Source organism: Myzus persicae, unplaced genomic scaffold (assembly GCF_001856785.1).
Source record: "Myzus persicae strain clone G006 unplaced genomic scaffold, MPER_G0061.0, whole genome shotgun sequence".
NCBI classification, from domain to species: Eukaryota; Metazoa; Arthropoda; class Insecta; order Hemiptera; family Aphididae; genus Myzus; species Myzus persicae.
Window position 1 is genome coordinate 1,550 of NW_019101016.1, and position 17,717 is coordinate 19,266.

At 36.7% G+C, this 17,717-nt stretch overlaps 2 protein-coding genes across 2 annotated transcripts; both read right to left on the minus strand.

The window, feature by feature from the left end:
* Positions 1-9,541: 9,541 nt before the first annotated feature.
* Positions 9,542-12,412, minus strand: LOC111027289 (zinc finger MYM-type protein 1-like). Its single transcript, XM_022305610.1, has 4 exons — positions 12,346-12,412; positions 10,135-10,878; positions 9,723-9,934; positions 9,542-9,631 (listed from the first exon to the last, which is right to left on the minus strand). Exons 1-4 carry the CDS (start codon positions 12,410-12,412, stop codon positions 9,542-9,544), a joined length of 1,113 nt encoding a protein of 370 aa, XP_022161302.1.
* A 2,831-nt stretch (positions 12,413-15,243) lies between these two features.
* On the minus strand, positions 15,244-16,747 carry LOC111027288. The gene is made up of 3 exons (XM_022305609.1): positions 16,149-16,747; positions 15,489-16,071; positions 15,244-15,356 (listed from the first exon to the last, which is right to left on the minus strand). Exons 1-2 carry the CDS (start codon positions 16,254-16,256, stop codon positions 15,727-15,729), a joined length of 453 nt encoding a protein of 150 aa, XP_022161301.1. The 5' UTR covers positions 16,257-16,747; the 3' UTR covers positions 15,244-15,356; positions 15,489-15,726.
* Positions 16,748-17,717: the final 970 nt, after the last annotated feature.

Genomic DNA, 17,717 nt, shown 5'->3' on the forward strand with positions numbered 1-17,717 from the left:
GAAAATAATACAAATAACAATTTTCAAGCATATATTTCTAACTAAAAGTTTTTTATTTTTACTATTTGACATTAAATTAGAATTGAGTAAAATAAAAATATCCATAACCTAAAATAAGATCGAAACATTATATGGTCTCCAGTTAGTACCTATGATACTTGATTAATATGACCAAAATAATGATCTGCTTAATAAATAATAAATAATATGATTGTAAATTGTAATAATTAGTTATTTTTTAAGTAAAACAATAAATATCATGTTCCTATATTATACCAGACCGAATACACATTTTTAACCAACCAAAGCACACATCATTTTAAATACTCATTTTAACTTTAAATGTATTCAATAGGTTCATAGATATTTTCAATTATATAAGATAAAAAATAAGTGCTGCATACTATCGACTAAAAAAATAACTCCAAAAACAAAGTGCTGAAATTGAGGCTGAAGTATCAACATCAAGAAGTAATGTACCAATTTGACACTGCCAAACATTGAACAACACCAAATTTAAAATTTAAATTTGTCATTGGAAATGAATATGGAAGTTTTTGTTGGAAATGTCAGTCACAATTTATGCCCTTCACAGCATACAAAAATACCAGAAATCATGATAGCAACAATTATTCATATTATCACTTATTTAGTTTCTTCGACTCGTCTCTCGAGTACAACACATCACCAGATACCAGCTCACTACAGTATGAGTATCCTCTATATTCGCCATCGTCCATCACCTCGGCAATCATCACACATGGACAGCAGTGATAATCAAAGAAATTATGATATCAATTTTTCCCAGTTAACCCGAAAAGTTATGTAAATTTTATGTTCAATTCAGAACTAACATGACAGTTGAAATAATTGAAAATTTACTCGGGATATTGCTATCTAAAAATCATTGTGATCCACCAAAATCAACAGTTGGTATGTTACAAACAATTTCAATGATACCATAGTTATAATAAAAGTTCAAAGAACTATTTATATTCTTAGGTGTATTTCGGTATCGGAGAAGGCTTAAAAGGTATAATGACTGATGATTTTACTGAAAATAGTATACGCATATTATTTTAAATTGATTGCTTACCCTAGCCATCAATTTTGGCCTATGTTAGGCCTTAAGCCGCCCATACACGATAAATAATATTGATAAATATTTGATATTGACAATAATATTGATCGTGTATGGGCTATATTGAAGGATTGATCAATATATTGAAAAAATTAAAAATTTTTGATTTTTATTGACGTACTGTCAATAATATTGTTCGTTGGTGGCACTGTTCAATATTATTGGCAATAACCCCGGTGGTATATTATTATCATCGGATATAAAAAGCAAACAACCATTCAAAAACTCAATGGCATATTGAATCTCCTATCCGTTTCAATGATTTTATAAATATGACAAGTAACAATTCTAGTGTACATCAGATGATAAATACAAACTACAAAAATAAAATTGATGCAAATAGAAAGAAATTAATACCTATATTATCATCACTATATTTTTGTGCATTACATAATTTACCAATAAGGGCAAAGACGGATGATTCAGCTGTTTTTAATAAGTTATTACAATTCAGCATTGATGCCGGGGATAATATTTTAAAAGATCATTTGGAAAATGCCCCTAAAAATTTAACTTATATTTCTCACCGAACACAAAATGAGATGTTAGAATCAATGTCTGCAACATTAAAATCAGTTGTATCACAAGAAATTAATGAAGCTTCTTGTTTCTCTATTATTGCTGATGAAGCAGCAGATATAAGTGGTATTTGTAGGTGTTGGAACGGATTTGAGGATAAAATAAAATGACAAGTTGATTAATACTTATGTTTATTTTGTATTAAAACAATTTAGTATCTTAATAAGTTACTGCAACGTGGCGGCGACGACGGTCAGGCAAAAGCTGATCCCGTCGTCCGTCGCTGGCCAGGCCGGTGTCGGTCGCGATCTCGCAGACGTCGATACAGACGCCGCGGTCGTTGCAATAACGACTGCGACATACTCCCACCCGAGTTCACGAGACTCGCCCGACAATCGGGCTACTCCGTTGGGACGGTTGGGAGGGTGTCCAGATCCCCGGGCGTCACCTCCATGGCCTGGATCCACCGCTCCACCACAGCCAATTGTTGCTCCTGGGAGCGGTCCGGTGGATTGGTCGGTTGCTGCGTGGCTGGTATCTGGGCCAACTGCTGCACCGGTGGCTCCGCAGGCTGGACGTCTGGCTGCTGGGTTACCGCCAGCGCGGCGGGCGGCTGCACCGCTGGCCTCTGGAACTGGCCTCGGCCATCCCGGACGTCATGGCGCTGGTATGCTGGCGGTGCTCGGCGGGGCGGCACACGCCCCGGTGGCCCTACCCGCAGCCTAGCACCGCCGGGTGTTGGCCCGCGTGGACCGTCGTCTCATCGCGAACCCTCACTCAAATAGGGTCCATGCGGTTGGGCTTGCCCGTATCCGGCCGAACGATGCAGTGGCCGCACGTTGGGCTGACCAACCCCCGACAGTGTCCTTTGGGCCATCGCCCGATAGCCTCCTGGCTCTCGAAACAACTGTGTGGCCATCACCCGGAGCTTTTCCACATGGGTTACTATCATACCACGGGATGGCCGGTTGCTACGGGTCGGCGGTGGGTTGTTTGCTCGTTCTGCCATCTAAAACAAGGTATGATTAGTTAGTGTTTTCTGACGGTCCTACAGCTCGTTTCATCGCTGAGACATGTAAATTGGTAGGGTATTTACCCTCCGTCAAGAAAACACCGGTTCCTAGTGGTTTACCCAGCTTAACCGCACCTAACCATTTCGGGGCGAACCCCGCGTGAAAACACTTCTCCGCACTTGACTGCGGATGCGCTTTGTAGTATACCCAATCCCCTACTGACAGATTGCTTCTTCCCGGGGATTCTGGGGGTATATGGGTACTGGGGGCTTTGGGGTCGGAAACCATCGGGTAAACCCTCGACCACAGCAGCATAATCCAGTTAGGTTTTTGCCCGCGTCCGGAGATCCTTCGGCTAACTCGAGCTGCCAATCTCCGGGGGCCTTGATCTCCCGGCCAAATATCATTTTGGCCGGCGACTGTCCAGTGTTTCGGTTCTCTCTGTTTCTTAAGGAGAACAACACGTGTGGCAGGTAGACATCCCATAGATGATAAGGCTTATCAACTTGTAGGGTTCGCAATCCTTTCTTCAACTCTTGATTTCGCCTTTCTACCGGGTTGGCACGTGGGTGGTATATTGGAGTCGTCCATCCTCCCAGTCTCCACATCTTTTGTGCGTCTCCCATTGCCTTGGACACTGACAATAATGCCCTCGGGTACCCGACCCGTGGAAACAACTCCCATTCGAATGTATCCACAATCGATTTGATCGCCTTTCCTAGGGGGTACGCCTTTACCCAACGACTGTAACAATCAGTTACTACCAAAATCGTTGTCTTACCCCGCTGCGTTCGTGGATATGGACCCATAAGATCAATGCTCAGCACCTCCTAAGCTTGCCGTGGAACTCGGTTGCACATCCGATCTTCTGGTTTGCGATTCTGTGGTTATACACGTGCACAGACCTCGCACGCCCGTACGTAGTTACGCACTGCCTCACGCATACTGGCCCAAAAGAAACGACTCCTTATACTTCGGTACGTTTCCTTCCACCCTGATTGATTCAATGCATTGTGGTCGGGAAACCTTTGTAGCAGAATCTGGGCCTTGTCCGCCGGGACAACCAACCCCTCTTCTCCATGCGCGATGGATCGTGGGTGGCGGTGCAATACCTTGTCCCGGATGACGTACAACTTCCGCAAACGACCAAACCTTGCACCGCCTCCGGAGAGTTTAGCAACTATCTCCGGAAGTTTGGGTCGTTTCATTGCCACTCTCGAACAACTTGCAATGTGACGTTTCCGACATCCCTCTTCAGCTGGATCGCTCCACACTGGGTGACACCCACACCGGATCCTCCGGACAAGCCGGACAGATCACCGAAGACTCCGGAAGTTTCTCCGGACACTCCGGGCCGAATCACTGGGGGATCGTGGATATTGTTCTCTAACAATTCTTCGTCCACTGTATTCGGTCCCACCGGACAACGGGATAGCGCGTCGGCTGCTTCATTTTCTACTCCGGACACATGCAGGATTTCAAAATCGAAAGCCCCGAGTTGTAGCGCCCATCGCGTTAGTTTGCTGTTGGTACAGCGAGCTTGCTGTAACCATCGGAGTGCTGCGTTATCTGTAAATAACATAAACTTAACAGACTCAAGATACGGCCTGAACCTGTCAACCGCCTAAACTATGGCTAGAAATTCACGTTCAACTGCCGAGTATCTTCCCTGTGCTGGATTGAGTTTTTTGCTGGCGTAAGAAATGATTTTCCTGTTACCACTCTCCCACCGCTGGAAGAGCACGGCACCAACTCCGACTTCGCTTGCGTCGGCCTGCAGATTAAATGGCTTACCTGGAAGAGGAGGGCAGAGCCGTAGCGCGGACGCCAACGACTCCTTCAACTTCCGGAACGCCTCTTGCTCAATTTCTGACCAACGCCATTTGGTCCCTGTGGCCAACAAACTCGGGAGTGTTGCTGTGATCTCGGCGTAGTGTGGCACGAACTGACTGTACAAATCACAAACGCCTAACACCCGTAACACGTCTTTAGTCTTCTCTGGAACCATTAATTCTTGAATCGCCGTCAGTTTTTCCGGCTCCCGGTCTATTCCTTCAACGTCCACGACGTGACCTAGGAATTTGATCTGTGTCACCCCGAATGTACATTTTTTCGGCTGGCACTTCAGACCGTAAGACAGGAGTCGCTCCAAGACTCTCTGCAAGTGGTTTAGATGTTGACCGGGACTCTCAGAGTATACCACAATATCATCAAAATAGACCAACACAATTTTACCAAATAACCAACGGAAGACTTCACTTACCAAGCAACAGAATGTGGCGGGTGCGTTTTTAAGTCCAAAAGACATTACCCTGAACTGGAATAATCCTCTTTGGGTCCTGAACGCCGTGAGTGGACGTATCTCTGGTGAGAGACCCACCTGCCAATATCCTGATTTCAAATCCATAGTACTGTAAATCTTCGCTCCACCCATTCCTCGGACCATGTCATGGAGATCCGGCATCGGGTGAGCGTCCGACTCCGTCTGCATGTTCAGACGGCGATAGTCAACGCAAAATCTACGTGAACCATCCTTTTTTCTTCACGCGTACCACCGGTGCAGCCCATGGAGATATGCTAGGTTCAACAAAACCCTGTTCCTCCACGTCTCGCACCATTTCGGCAATCACCTCGTTTTTCTCTCGGGAGTACCCGTAAGCGTTTAGAGCGACCGGATTTTGATCCTTGAGACGGATCTGATGCTCTATCACCCAAGTTCTGCCTACTTCTCCGGAGAAGACCTCCGGATATAGGCATAGGACTTCTTTGACCCGCATACCGTACTCTCCTTCGGGTAAACCTGCGGCTGTTAAGTCCACTTCTACGGTGACCGGAGTTCCTGGATTTCTCCAACTCATGAAAACACGTCTTTCTTTCCCCAGGTGGATTATGCAACCACTGTAGTCCCAAGCTACTTGTTGCTCCACGAGGAAATCATGGCCCAGAAAGACATCTCCAATGAGATCGTCTAACACTGCCGCCCTGAAGCATACCTCCAGATCCACTATTCGGGCCCGGAATTCGGAAAACTCCGTAATTTCTCGAGCACGACCGTCCGCCATCCGGACAATCTCCGGTTCTTCGGTAAAACTCCGGCCAAACTTCTTTGCCACCCACGGCTTGACGTATGTCCTCGCCACTTGGGAGTCCAGTAGAGCTACTACTGCCCCGAGTGCAAACTCTAGTTCTATGACCGGTAACGGAACATTCGTTACTTTAGTTTTCCCCGTTGACACCGTTGCAATGGCTGGAGACCCGAACACTCCGGTCCGTAAGACCGAGAAGCGTTCTCTCAACCCAAACTTTGAGTCCGTGTCTGAGTCTCTCCTCTTTTATTTTTCCCGAGAAATAAACTCCTCGGAAAAATCTTCGGATATGACCGGACAAATTAACAACTCCTGTGTTATCTCGTCTTGTTCCACATCACCTGAAATGCTGTCCATGACATTGTTACTGGAAAGATAACTCACCTCGGTGAGATTTTCACATTTGTCCAGAACATTTTCTACCCTTATAGATTTTCCCGACCTGTTGTCCAGCTGGCCGGAACCCGTTTCCATCATCGAACCATTTTCACGAAATGTAGTTCCTCCACCAGAATGTCGTTTTCAATGGTTTTCTACGGGTGATTTCGGTGATTTCCCCGGAGGCTCGACGGTTTTCACCGGACAACTTCTCACTCCGGAGGTTATCTTCGGGTGACCAAAGTTTTTCTCCGGAAGAACTCCGTTCTTACCGGATTTCGTTGGTTTAGAACTCGTCTGGCCCGATTTCTTTGGGCCCTTTCCCGGGTCTCCGGTCCGTAACGCTCCGAAGTTCCGTTTTTCCGGGTCAGTTCTTGTAACTTATGGTTCCTGTACAGGAACGTTACTCACTGTCCGCGCTGAACTCCGTTGCTTACCTCTCTTCAGACGACTCGTGATTTTCCTGCTGATTACTTCCCGGCCGGCCGTTTTGGCATTTTCCGACTCCGACTTTCTTTTTGGACATGAAGCTTGCCAGTGGTCACGACTACCACAAACTCTGCATCCTGCTCCCGAAGATTGTCGTTGCTTCGGATTCGGCACTTGGGATTTCTCAGCACTCTCAGCTTTTCGTTTATCCAACCATTTTAACTATGGTGGTACGCTGGTGCTCACTCCCGCCTTATCCGGTATTACAGCCTTGCTACCATCCAGTACATGGGCAAGCTCTCGTAATTCGCTGAACGATTTTAGTCACCGTATACGTGCATGAATTCTAAATTCATCACGCATGAGTCCAATCACTGTCAATACCACCGCTTCTTCTGTCAGACCAAGGTTTAATCTCCGATACAACTGGTACTTATGTAGGACATACTCCCCCAGTGTTTCGGTCTTGGTCAGAGCGGTGCTCAACAATTCTGATTGCAGACTCGGCTGCAACTCGTCCCCGTTTAACTTCTCCAATAGTTCGGACCTGAACTCTTGCAAAGCAAGTCCAACGCTCTCATGGTTCCCCACCATGTTCCTGCCTGTGCCTTCAGCTGAGGGGCCAAAACGGTCACCCATCTAGCCACGTGAATACCAGTTTCTTCAATTATTGCCTCGGCCTGGAGCAAAAACCTCACTGGGTCTTCCCCCCTCTAACCGGCAAACTCTGGTATCGACGCACGGGTCATATATACAGCTCATTCTGAGGAATCAGTAGGCTGTTAGGGAAATGCACACGTTTTACACCAGAAAAACTACTCCGTAACGCTTCCCCATGATTTATACCGGGCACTTCGCCGGACACTCCGGAAACACTCCAATTTCTCGGGTTTTCCCCGGTCAATCAGCTCCATATGTTCACCCATCGGCTTTCAAAACTCACGCCTCGAGTTTTGACCGGAAGATTTTGACTTTCGTCGGGGCAAATCTGATTTTCTCCGGATATATCGCTAGTGGATGGTTGTTGGGTACTTCCACGGTATGAGCAACTTGCTATTTTGTATATCTACAAACCCAGCGGGTATCACTGATCTTCATTAAGTTTGACCTAATGTTCATTTTTTGTTGCATTTATTTTAACTTTTTATAGGATGAAGGTCGAGAGAATTAAACGTACAATGACTCAATAGCGTTAAAGAAATGTTTTGCATACTGAATATAGGTAGAAAAGTATACCTCTATATTTTTGCACATGTCAACAACAACTAAATTGACTCTGAGCCATACAATGAGTATAAATTGCTTGTGGGTGTTGAATTTGTAATTTGGCTTGAACACCATTTCTTTTACCAGACATGGCACTAGCCCCATCATAAGACTGTGCTAAAATAGGAATATCTTTTAAATTTAATTTGTCCAAAAATTTAAAAATAGTTTGAACAAGGGTTTCTGAATCTTGCTTTTCAGATACTTCAATAAACGCCAAAAATCTTTCAAATACTTCTAGACCTTTTGTATATCTAACACAAATAGACATAAATTCTTGTTTATGGCACCTAAAATTTAATAAAATTATGTTTAAAAATTAATGTAATAACAAAATTTATTAACATACCTAGCCATCATCCACCATGATAACAAAAAATCCAGTTTTTTACAGTTGGAAAATTTCTTTTTTTACTTCATCTGAACAAATATTTACTAATTTTGTACATCAGGACTACATAAATTGTATTTGGTTTCAAATTTTCTTTTAAAAATTTGGTCATGTTTGGATAATATTTTGCACATTGTGTTTTCATTTCTATTTTTAAAACTAAACGTTTAGTGATTAAGAAATGATTATTAAATAGTAATTATCGTACGAACAGCTGCTGGGTTGTTAGGTTAGATTCGGCGATAACAATAACATTCTTTTCACTGCACGGCGTAGAGCATCATATGTTTTCGATAATCAGCGAAGGCCGGTAGTTAGTGTAACAAAATATATGATTAGTAATACTATTTTTAATTTTACGTTATTTTAAAAGCATAGACTATTAGAATTAGATAAAAGAAGACTAACCTAACGTAGGGGAACTGAACCACTAATTGGGGGGACTATAGTCTCCCTAGTCCCCCCTCATCCTACGCTCATAAAGTGCACCGAATTATTCTAGTGATTTAAAAAATTAAATTACTACCTACATATTATGATATGGCTAATTTCATACTAAAAGATTCACTACGAGCAACTTGTTCACGTGATATCATTCTTTTTAGTCACTTCTTGACATGATTTCTGTTCAGACACTCTTCGATCTAACTGCCCAAGAGATCGACTTTTTCCTTGAATTCATCTTTTAATCGAAAACATTTGTATTTATGATTAACTTGCGACTTAGTTCCAAGTCATTGCTGTAAAATCTACGTCATAATACTAATTTATAATAAATGCATACAATCCTAAAAAACACATTTAACAGAGTCAAATTTTGGTATATCTATCAACCGAGTTCTCAAGTTCAAATGATGCTCATGTTTATGTTGCATGTAAAACTTTTTGGTACGTAATTTGGAATTAATGCTGGGATAAACCCTTTTTTATTGGTGGTCTTACCTCTGGTTTTGTAGGTTTGTACAGTTTTGTTGAATGTAAAAGAAAACACTTCGTTAATGTGTCACAAACTTTTATTGACACACACAATATGAACACACAGGGGTGCCCGAAGGAAATCAGCTCAGTGGGTGCAAATTGAAATGCATGTTGTGTGTTTTACATATATTTAAATTATTATAAAAACAACTCCAAATTTAATGCAAAAAATGTTTAATAATATTAATTATACCTAATACAATACATAGGTACCTATTATAAATTATTAATAATATTATATGAATTGAGAATCAAATAGTAATGCTAAACGTCTGACATTTAGTCCAAAATGATTCATAACATCGGTTTTGTGATTTTCAAAAAAAATGTTTCGTTAAATCTATTTTTGTGAATGTGAATTAGAGCCAAACTGCTTAACCTCATATTGGACATTGTAGATCTTACCCATGTCTTGATACGACTCAAAGCACTAAAATAGATAATAATTATAATCAATATTAAATAATTAATACAAAATATGATTTATAATAATATGTTAGGTACCTAAAGGTTCTTTCAACTGAACAGGAAGTTGCTGGTAATGTAATGGCTATTTGTAAAGCTGTATTTACAGCAGGATAGTATTTAGATTCTTCTAGTAAATCAATTATTTGTGTATTTGGATCACATGGTTTTTTTAGCCGTATTTCATACCAAGTTATTGCTTCTTCTTCAAAATTATCAAGAAGAGGTCCATATAAGTTATTGATAGATTTAACTACTTCACTGAACTCTTCATTTTTTTTGGATGTAAATTAAATAATGAAAATGATTTTAAATTTTCATCAGAGAATCTATCTTTAATTGACATTATCGTGGAATCTAAGTAGGGAATAAATAAAGATTGTCTAAAAACGTCATTAATATTATTATTCGGATAATTATCTCGTTGTGTTTGCCTGATAACTCTTCGTGGTATTTTTAACTCAAGACCAATTTTAATTGCAGTTTCTTCTGCTTTTTTGAATATTAAGTTAAATTGACACTCATTGTTACATCTGTCATTTTTTATAATCTGTAAAAGCTCTTGAATGCGTTTTGTGGCTTCTTGTAAATCAATATTCACACCCTGAAGAATAGTAGATATAAATTTAAATTTGGCAGAATACTTTGCTATAATTGATAATAAAATAACAAAATTTGGAGTAGTAATTGCATTTAGAATTTCAAGGCTTCGTTGCTTAGTTTTACTGTTCAAATGTTTTGATGTTGACATTTCTTCTAAACCTTCTACAATAACAATATACTTTTCATTAAATTGTCTTACACTCTTATGCTTCTCTACAAATTGTGCTTCACACAGTTTGGTTAATTTACAATTACTAGAATTAATTACATTCATGTGAACTGCACTTTCTTTAAAAAATGTTATAGTGTCCTTTATTTTGGTAATACAATTTCTAACTTCAGGCAAGACATTTAAATCATTGATGACTAAATTAAGGCGATGACTAGGGCAATGAAAAAAATGGGCTCTAGGACACATACCCTTAATTCTCTTTTGTACTCCAGATATACATCCAGCCATAGTGGCATACCCATCATAGCATTGACCCACACATTTGTTTAAATCTAATTTCATATGATTACATGCTTCTATTATTGTTGTAGAAATGAACTCGGCATCAAATTCTTTTAAAGGATAAAACCCAATCAATTCTTCATGCAAATTGTTATCTTTCAAAAATCATATACAAATGGATAACTGTTCAATATGTCACGGTCGTTATTGCAACGATCGCGGCGTCTCTATCGACGTCCGCGAGATTGCGACCGACAACCGGTCTGGCCGCCGGCCTGGCCAGCGACGGACGACGGAATCAGCTTTTGCCTGACCGTAGTCGCCGCAACTTATTAAGATACTTAATTGTTTTAATACAAAATAAACATAAGTATTAATCAACGTGTCATTTTATTATTATCCTCAAATCCGTTCCAACACCTACATTGGCGCAGTTGGAAAAGGAGTAAGGTAAGTGCTAATTTTAATAAAAATAATTTTACGTAAATTAAATTTAAATTAGCACATATCGGGTTAAGAGAACCTACAATAGGTGTCCTGATCATACCGGTTCCTAATATTTTTTATTCTGCTTTTTTATTATAAATAAAATATTAAAGGCTTGTCCAATCTAAGGTGGTAAATTGTAGTAAAATTTGCTTAATTTAGCGTAATTCCTACAGTGCTAAACTTGGTTTAGGCTAATTATAGATTGGAAAGTACATATCTCTACCAGCGATAGCCTGAGTTACGTAATTTCGTATCCATCGTAATTTTATTATATAGATAGAAATTAAAATTTAATCTCCACAATGGTTACTAAACGCATTACTGAGTTAAATATTGTCGATATTGACAAGGAATTATCGAAACGTGGTATTCAGACCGGGGGGTCTAAGGCCGATAAACCGATAAGGCATTAGAAGAGTATATTAGAGCTAAGGAAAATATGGATCCAGGATCAGTACGGTTTGGGGAAACTGACGAGACGTCAGCCCAGGTACCGGAAGGGAAAACATCGGAGACTCAAACTGGGGAGGATGAGGTCGATTCTGAAAAGAGTTTGATAAACCAGTTCATAGAGCAGATGTTAGATAGGCTGGAGGGGTTGGAAACAATGGTCGACAAGCAGCAACTGACAATCACTACTCTCAGCGATTTAGTACTCTCTCACTACTTGCAATTTACTAATATAATATTAATATATAATGTTAAAATAAAACTTTCAAAATTGTTTTTTTTTTTTTTTTTTAATGTAGGTACTCACTTCAGAGTCATAATTCAATAAACATGCATTGCATATTTATTGATTGACTATGTACATTTTAACTTTTTATATGAGTATATAACTGTAATGACTATTGATGTTGTAATTCAATACATTCAATTTTAGATTATATTAGATAAACCTTAACTATAAAAAGAAGAATGATCATTTATTGATTTCAATAGATTTACAACTTCAACACTATTTATTGGATTAATAAAAATGGAATCTACAATATCACACTTGTTGTTAAGATATTCAAAAGACTAAATGTTAAAACCAGATGATTTACTATTATTTTTATGGTAGCTCCAAAATTAATAAAATATTTATTAAATATATTGCAAATTTCCTCTTTTGAAAGTAATTAAATTACCAGAATTATCTCTTATTTGATTGATTGTCTTGAAGGGGTTGAAGTATCTTGAAAATCTTTGAAACATGACGAAGTCGAGCCGATCGCGCTAAACGGCCTGAGCTCAGACGAATCGTCTTCCGATTCGCTATTATTGTGAGGCTCAGACATATTTTCGATACAGAGCCGTTCCTGGGACATCGAGTCGATTGCGCTCGACAGCCTGGACTCAAACGAAGTTAATAGCGACGGATTTAACATTTCGTCGTCCGATGAAATCGATGGAAGGTCGCTCTGATTGCTAGCATCAGTCGAATAGCACCATTCATTGATATATTTTTAACTCTGAAGTCCGATCTTTTTCTATATATTGTGTATAGCAATGTTTGAAAATCGATTCTGATTTCTGGCCGAATGAATTTCTGAAATGATTTTTTATAATTTTTAATTTTGAAAAGAACCTTTCAGCGGTTGCTTCAGTTACTGGCAGTGATAAAAATATTATATAAAATGTCAGGGTAATATGTTGCAATATCATTGTATAGTACGAAATTAGCCATATCATATGTAGGTAGTAATTTAATTTTTGTTTTTTATTAATTCTTTAAATCACTAGAATAATTCGGTGCACTTGGGTAGTTGAGGTAACTCAGATCGGTGGATATCGCAAATCCCTATTAAAACTCCAACAAATACCTACTATTATTTATAATACCTACATATAGATCTTATCATTGTTTTAGTACAAACATTTTCAGATTCATTTTATTACAGAGTACCTTATGATTCATGACAACAAAATATAAGGATACTCAGTATGAAGTTCCTATTATAATAATGGACACATACATTATGTTAGTCGTTTTCCTGGAGCATTAGCCCAACTGCCAGAGTGGATGTAGTGACACTAGAGGGTACAATAAGTAGGGAGGAGCCAAAAAATGTTGGAACACTTAAGGCGGTATTCCACTAACACCGTGTTCCGTGTTGGCCGTGTAGACCGTGTGATATCCAATGATATGATTGGATAGTTAATTTCATAACCGTAATTTGGATACCATGATATTCCACGTTACCACTTGTTACCATAAAGTTGAATTATTTCAACTTTTCACCGTGTGGTTATTGTTGGTATAATATCTAATATGATTTTTCGTTTATTTATTTATAATAATTTTTATTATCTTATCTTGATAATAACTAAATTTAACTTTTAATTTCAGTACAATTTATTATTCTAGTAAAGTTATAACTTGTAATAGTTGTTGTTTTATAATTTAATATTTAATAATGGCTGTCGTTGTAAGTAGTTATTGAAAAGTATTTTTATTATTTGTTTAAAAAAATCAAAATGGTTCTATAATATTTTTTGCTTTAAAAAGGGAAAAATATGTGTTGCTTGCAAAAACTTCATTCCGAATTCGGTTAAAAGCCACACATGTCAACGAAGTAAGTATTTACTTATATAGTATCAATAATAATTATAAAATACACGTATAAAAATAAAATGTCCATATTATGGTATACTGTATAGGTAGTGTATGGTACTATAGTATACAACAGTATCAAACATTACATGCCCAGATTCATATAATAATAATAATAATATAAAATATTCTAAGCTGTAAACTTCAAGTGTATTTATTTTGTTATTATTATTTTAATCTGTTTATTTAATATGTTATGGAATATGGACCATGGACTATGCATTGATTCAACTATAAATAATATTTTTTAAATGCATTTTTTAAGATATCCAACCAAATTCCTTTGAATGTAATATACTTGGCAAATTGGATACTGAAATAGAACAAGTTGGAATAAATGATACTGAAGAATGTGAAAATACTGTGTTAACTCAAAGTATAATATTTTCAAATAAGTTTAAAATTTAAAACAATTAATTATGTCAGTATGATTATTTTGTTTAAGAATCAATTGTTGATCTTATAGGTACTCAGCATGCACAAGATTTTACTTTTGAACAGGTGTTGATATCATGTTTGCAAGATCGTCGCCCATTATGGGATTACAAGATGCCTGTAAATCAAAGATCTAAAGGAATAAAAAATAAACTATGGTCTGAAATTCATAAAGAATTGAACTGTAATTTTTTAATATTTAATAATCAAAAGTCATAAATTATAGTTGCTGTTTATAATTTAGACAAATATGATATAAAGACATTAGAAAATAAATGGAAATATTTGAAAGAAGAATATACAAGGCGTAAAAATTCTAAAAAAAGTGGTTCTGGTTCATCAAAAGAGTGGCATCATATGAGACAACTGAGATTTCTTGATGATATTGTTACCTATAAACCGTTAGTATTAAAACAAAAGTTTTTCTAGTCAATGATGTGTTTATTATTTGTTATTAATACCATTAATTTATTTTTAGAACTACAAGTAATGTTAACGAACATAGTGTTGCTGCTTTGGAATCTGATAGTCCTGATGTACCACCATTGGCAGAAACAAAAAAAAGTAATATTCTTCAAAACTTGTTTAATAGTTCTTAGTGCCTTAGTGACCATATTTGTATACTTATATTGTTAAATGTTATATATTTTCTAGGAAGATGTTCTCAAGATAATATTTCAATATTATTGAGTGAATTAAAATCTACTAGACCAAAAACTCCACCACCACCTCCAGCCACAACAAGTGATGAAAAATTTGCTGATTATTTATGCAGTATTATGGAACATCTTCCAAAAGCGAAGAAACTTAAATTACAGGCAAAATTCATAAATGATGTTCTAAATGAATCTGAAATATAACCCAATTGTATTACCTAATCATATTATTTATGCTAGTAGTTGCGATTTTGTTGAAAATTAATAGCACCAAGTCCATTAAAATGTTTTTTTAGTTTCTCTCTAACAATTTTGGCTTCTGCACTATAAGAGTTTGAACCTTGTTGACCTATGGGAGTTAATGCTTTGGTTATATCATTTCTCCATTGTCCTCTTATAAGTCTTCCATTTTCGTATCTATCAACTAATGAAACTGGACAGTACAGAGATTCGCCTAAGAAACGAACAATTATTTACCATAAAATAGGTTTGTTAAATTAGTTTAAACTAAACATTCTTATTAAGATGAACAATTTTTAATAATGTTAACATTTTCTAATTACAAATTTTAATAAAACATTAGTACCTGTAGTTTTTTCATATATTCTAACAAAATTGTGTAAGACAACTGCAGCTTTGGTTATTGCTATAACAGTTTTCTCACTTCCTATTATAGGTGATCGAAATACTCTCCATTTGCTAGCTAATATACCGAAGGCATTTTCGATAGTACGCCTTGCACGGCTAAGTCTAATAATTAAATTGATTTCTTTATATATTTAAATTTAACATCTTTTATATGAATACTTTTTAGTTTTTAGTTGTTACCTATAGTTAAAAATGGTTTGATCTTCAGGTAAATTTCCTTTTGATCTACCTGGATATGGTCTCATAACATTTGTTAATAAAGGAAATGCTTCATCAGCAACAACACAATATGGTATGGGACCATTTTCATCATCAATTTCAATAGCATCAGGAAAATCAATTGTTCTATTAATTATTTGTTTACCCCAATTACAATTTCTAAAAACACCACCATCACTACATCTGCCTGGAGCTCCTATGTCAACTAAAGTGAAGCAATATGATGCATCGCAAACAGCTAAAAGAATAATACTATGGGTCCCTTTATAGTTGTAGTTAGTAGATCCACTGTTTGCAAATGCCTATTAAATTAATAACTATTGTTAAATAAATATACCAGTTATGTGTACTTTAAAATATATAATTTTAGAATCCGCACCTGATGAACAACATGTTTGCCATCAATACTCCCAACACAATTTGGAAAATTCCACTTCATATTAAATTCATTGGCTATAGATATCCAATTTTCAGTTTGTGGTTTCATTAGTACCTTAAAATAATGAAGTCAATATGTTTAAAATTTAAAGTAATTTACTTGATTATAGACACATGTAAATATTTTAAAAAATAATTCCAAGTAACTACTTTATTGCATAAAATATCCCATAAAGTTGTACAGCATTGTCTAATAAGTTTTGAAACTGTAGGTTGTGCTATTCTAAAGGCATAACCTATATCCATCATACTGTCACCAGAGGCCAAATATCTACAAGATAAAACAATGTACCAGTTTCTATCAGATTAAACTTTAAAAATTTGCTTGAAAAGTACCTTGATTAGAATACATTTTCAATATGAGTAATTTACCTAAGAGTACATGTTAAAAGTTCACCAACTGATAATATATCAGGCCGAGATGGTACACGCTGTATACTTGGACCAATCAGTTGAACCAAGTGTTCAAAACATATTGAGCTCATTCTAAGAAAATTATAATACATAGCAGAATTTGATAGTTGAAACTCTGCTAATAGACAGTGGTAATGTCCATGAGTTTTTCTTTCATTAAATATTGGACGTACGTGCCACCTATTTGTTTTTCTACTATGGAACAAAATATAAAACAATTTAGGACAGAATATTAATGTCACTACTTTAAATAACCAAACCTATGGTAATTAAAAGACTAGGATAAAATAATTTTAAAAAGTATTTAGAATAAATACTCATGAGTCATGAAGAATTGAAAAATAAGTGGGTATTTGAATACTCCATTAAATTAGTATAAGATTGAAAAGTAAGAGTCTCAAGCATCCATTAAATACATATATATGTTACAAGTACTATAACATTTTTTGGGGAGACATCTAACTACTTCAGTACTTCAGCAGTAATTAGGTCATAGCCCAGCCGCCCAGGGACTTATTTAAGGTGTATTTTTGGATAGCCTGTTTGACTTCATTGAGTGTGAAGTGGTAGTAGTGAATTAAACAAATTGTGTTTGTATGTTATATAAATATAGTAATTTATGATTTAAAACACAGAAATAAATATCTGCTATTAAAAAAAAAAATAATGTTTTTACGATTGAAGTATATAGAATACAGCATAAATAAATGCTTTTAGTATTTTACAATACCTATTACTATTGTATTGAGAATACTAATGAAGTCTGCGAACTTATTTATTACTACCTTGTATGATGTAATTCTTCTAAAATAGCAGTTATTATTATTATTTTTCTTTTATGCAATTTTAATTGCTTGTGATACATTTCTATTTCCATATCATATTTCCATTTAGACATACCTATTAAATATTGACTATTATTAATGGATAAAAAAAATATATATTAGGTACTATGTGTAAATACTAAATACTTATTACTAAGTCAGTTAAGTTTAAGTCGTTTAACGTTTAACGTAACAGTAAGTTCGGATTTAGGAAAGGCGTAGTAGGTATTTAAAAATTATCAACAAAAATAACATCATTTTTTTTTCTTATC

Coding starts and splice junctions, on each gene's coding strand:
- LOC111027289 (XM_022305610.1), bottom strand. CDS start 12,412: ATGTTTCAAAGATTTTCAAGATACTTCAACCCCTTCAAGACAATCAAT. Junction 10,879..12,345: donor TCAAATAAGAGATAATTCTG/GTAATTTAATTA, acceptor GATTTTTGAAAG/ATAACAATTTGCATGAAGAA. Junction 9,935..10,134: donor AGAAACTGCAATTAAAATTG/GTCTTGAGTTAA, acceptor AAAAAAATGAAG/AGTTCAGTGAAGTAGTTAAA.
- LOC111027288 (XM_022305609.1), bottom strand. CDS start 16,256: ATGAAACCACAAACTGAAAATTGGATATCTATAGCCAATGAATTTAAT. Junction 16,072..16,148: donor GCAAACATGTTGTTCATCAG/GTGCGGATTCTA, acceptor TTAATTTAATAG/GCATTTGCAAACAGTGGATC.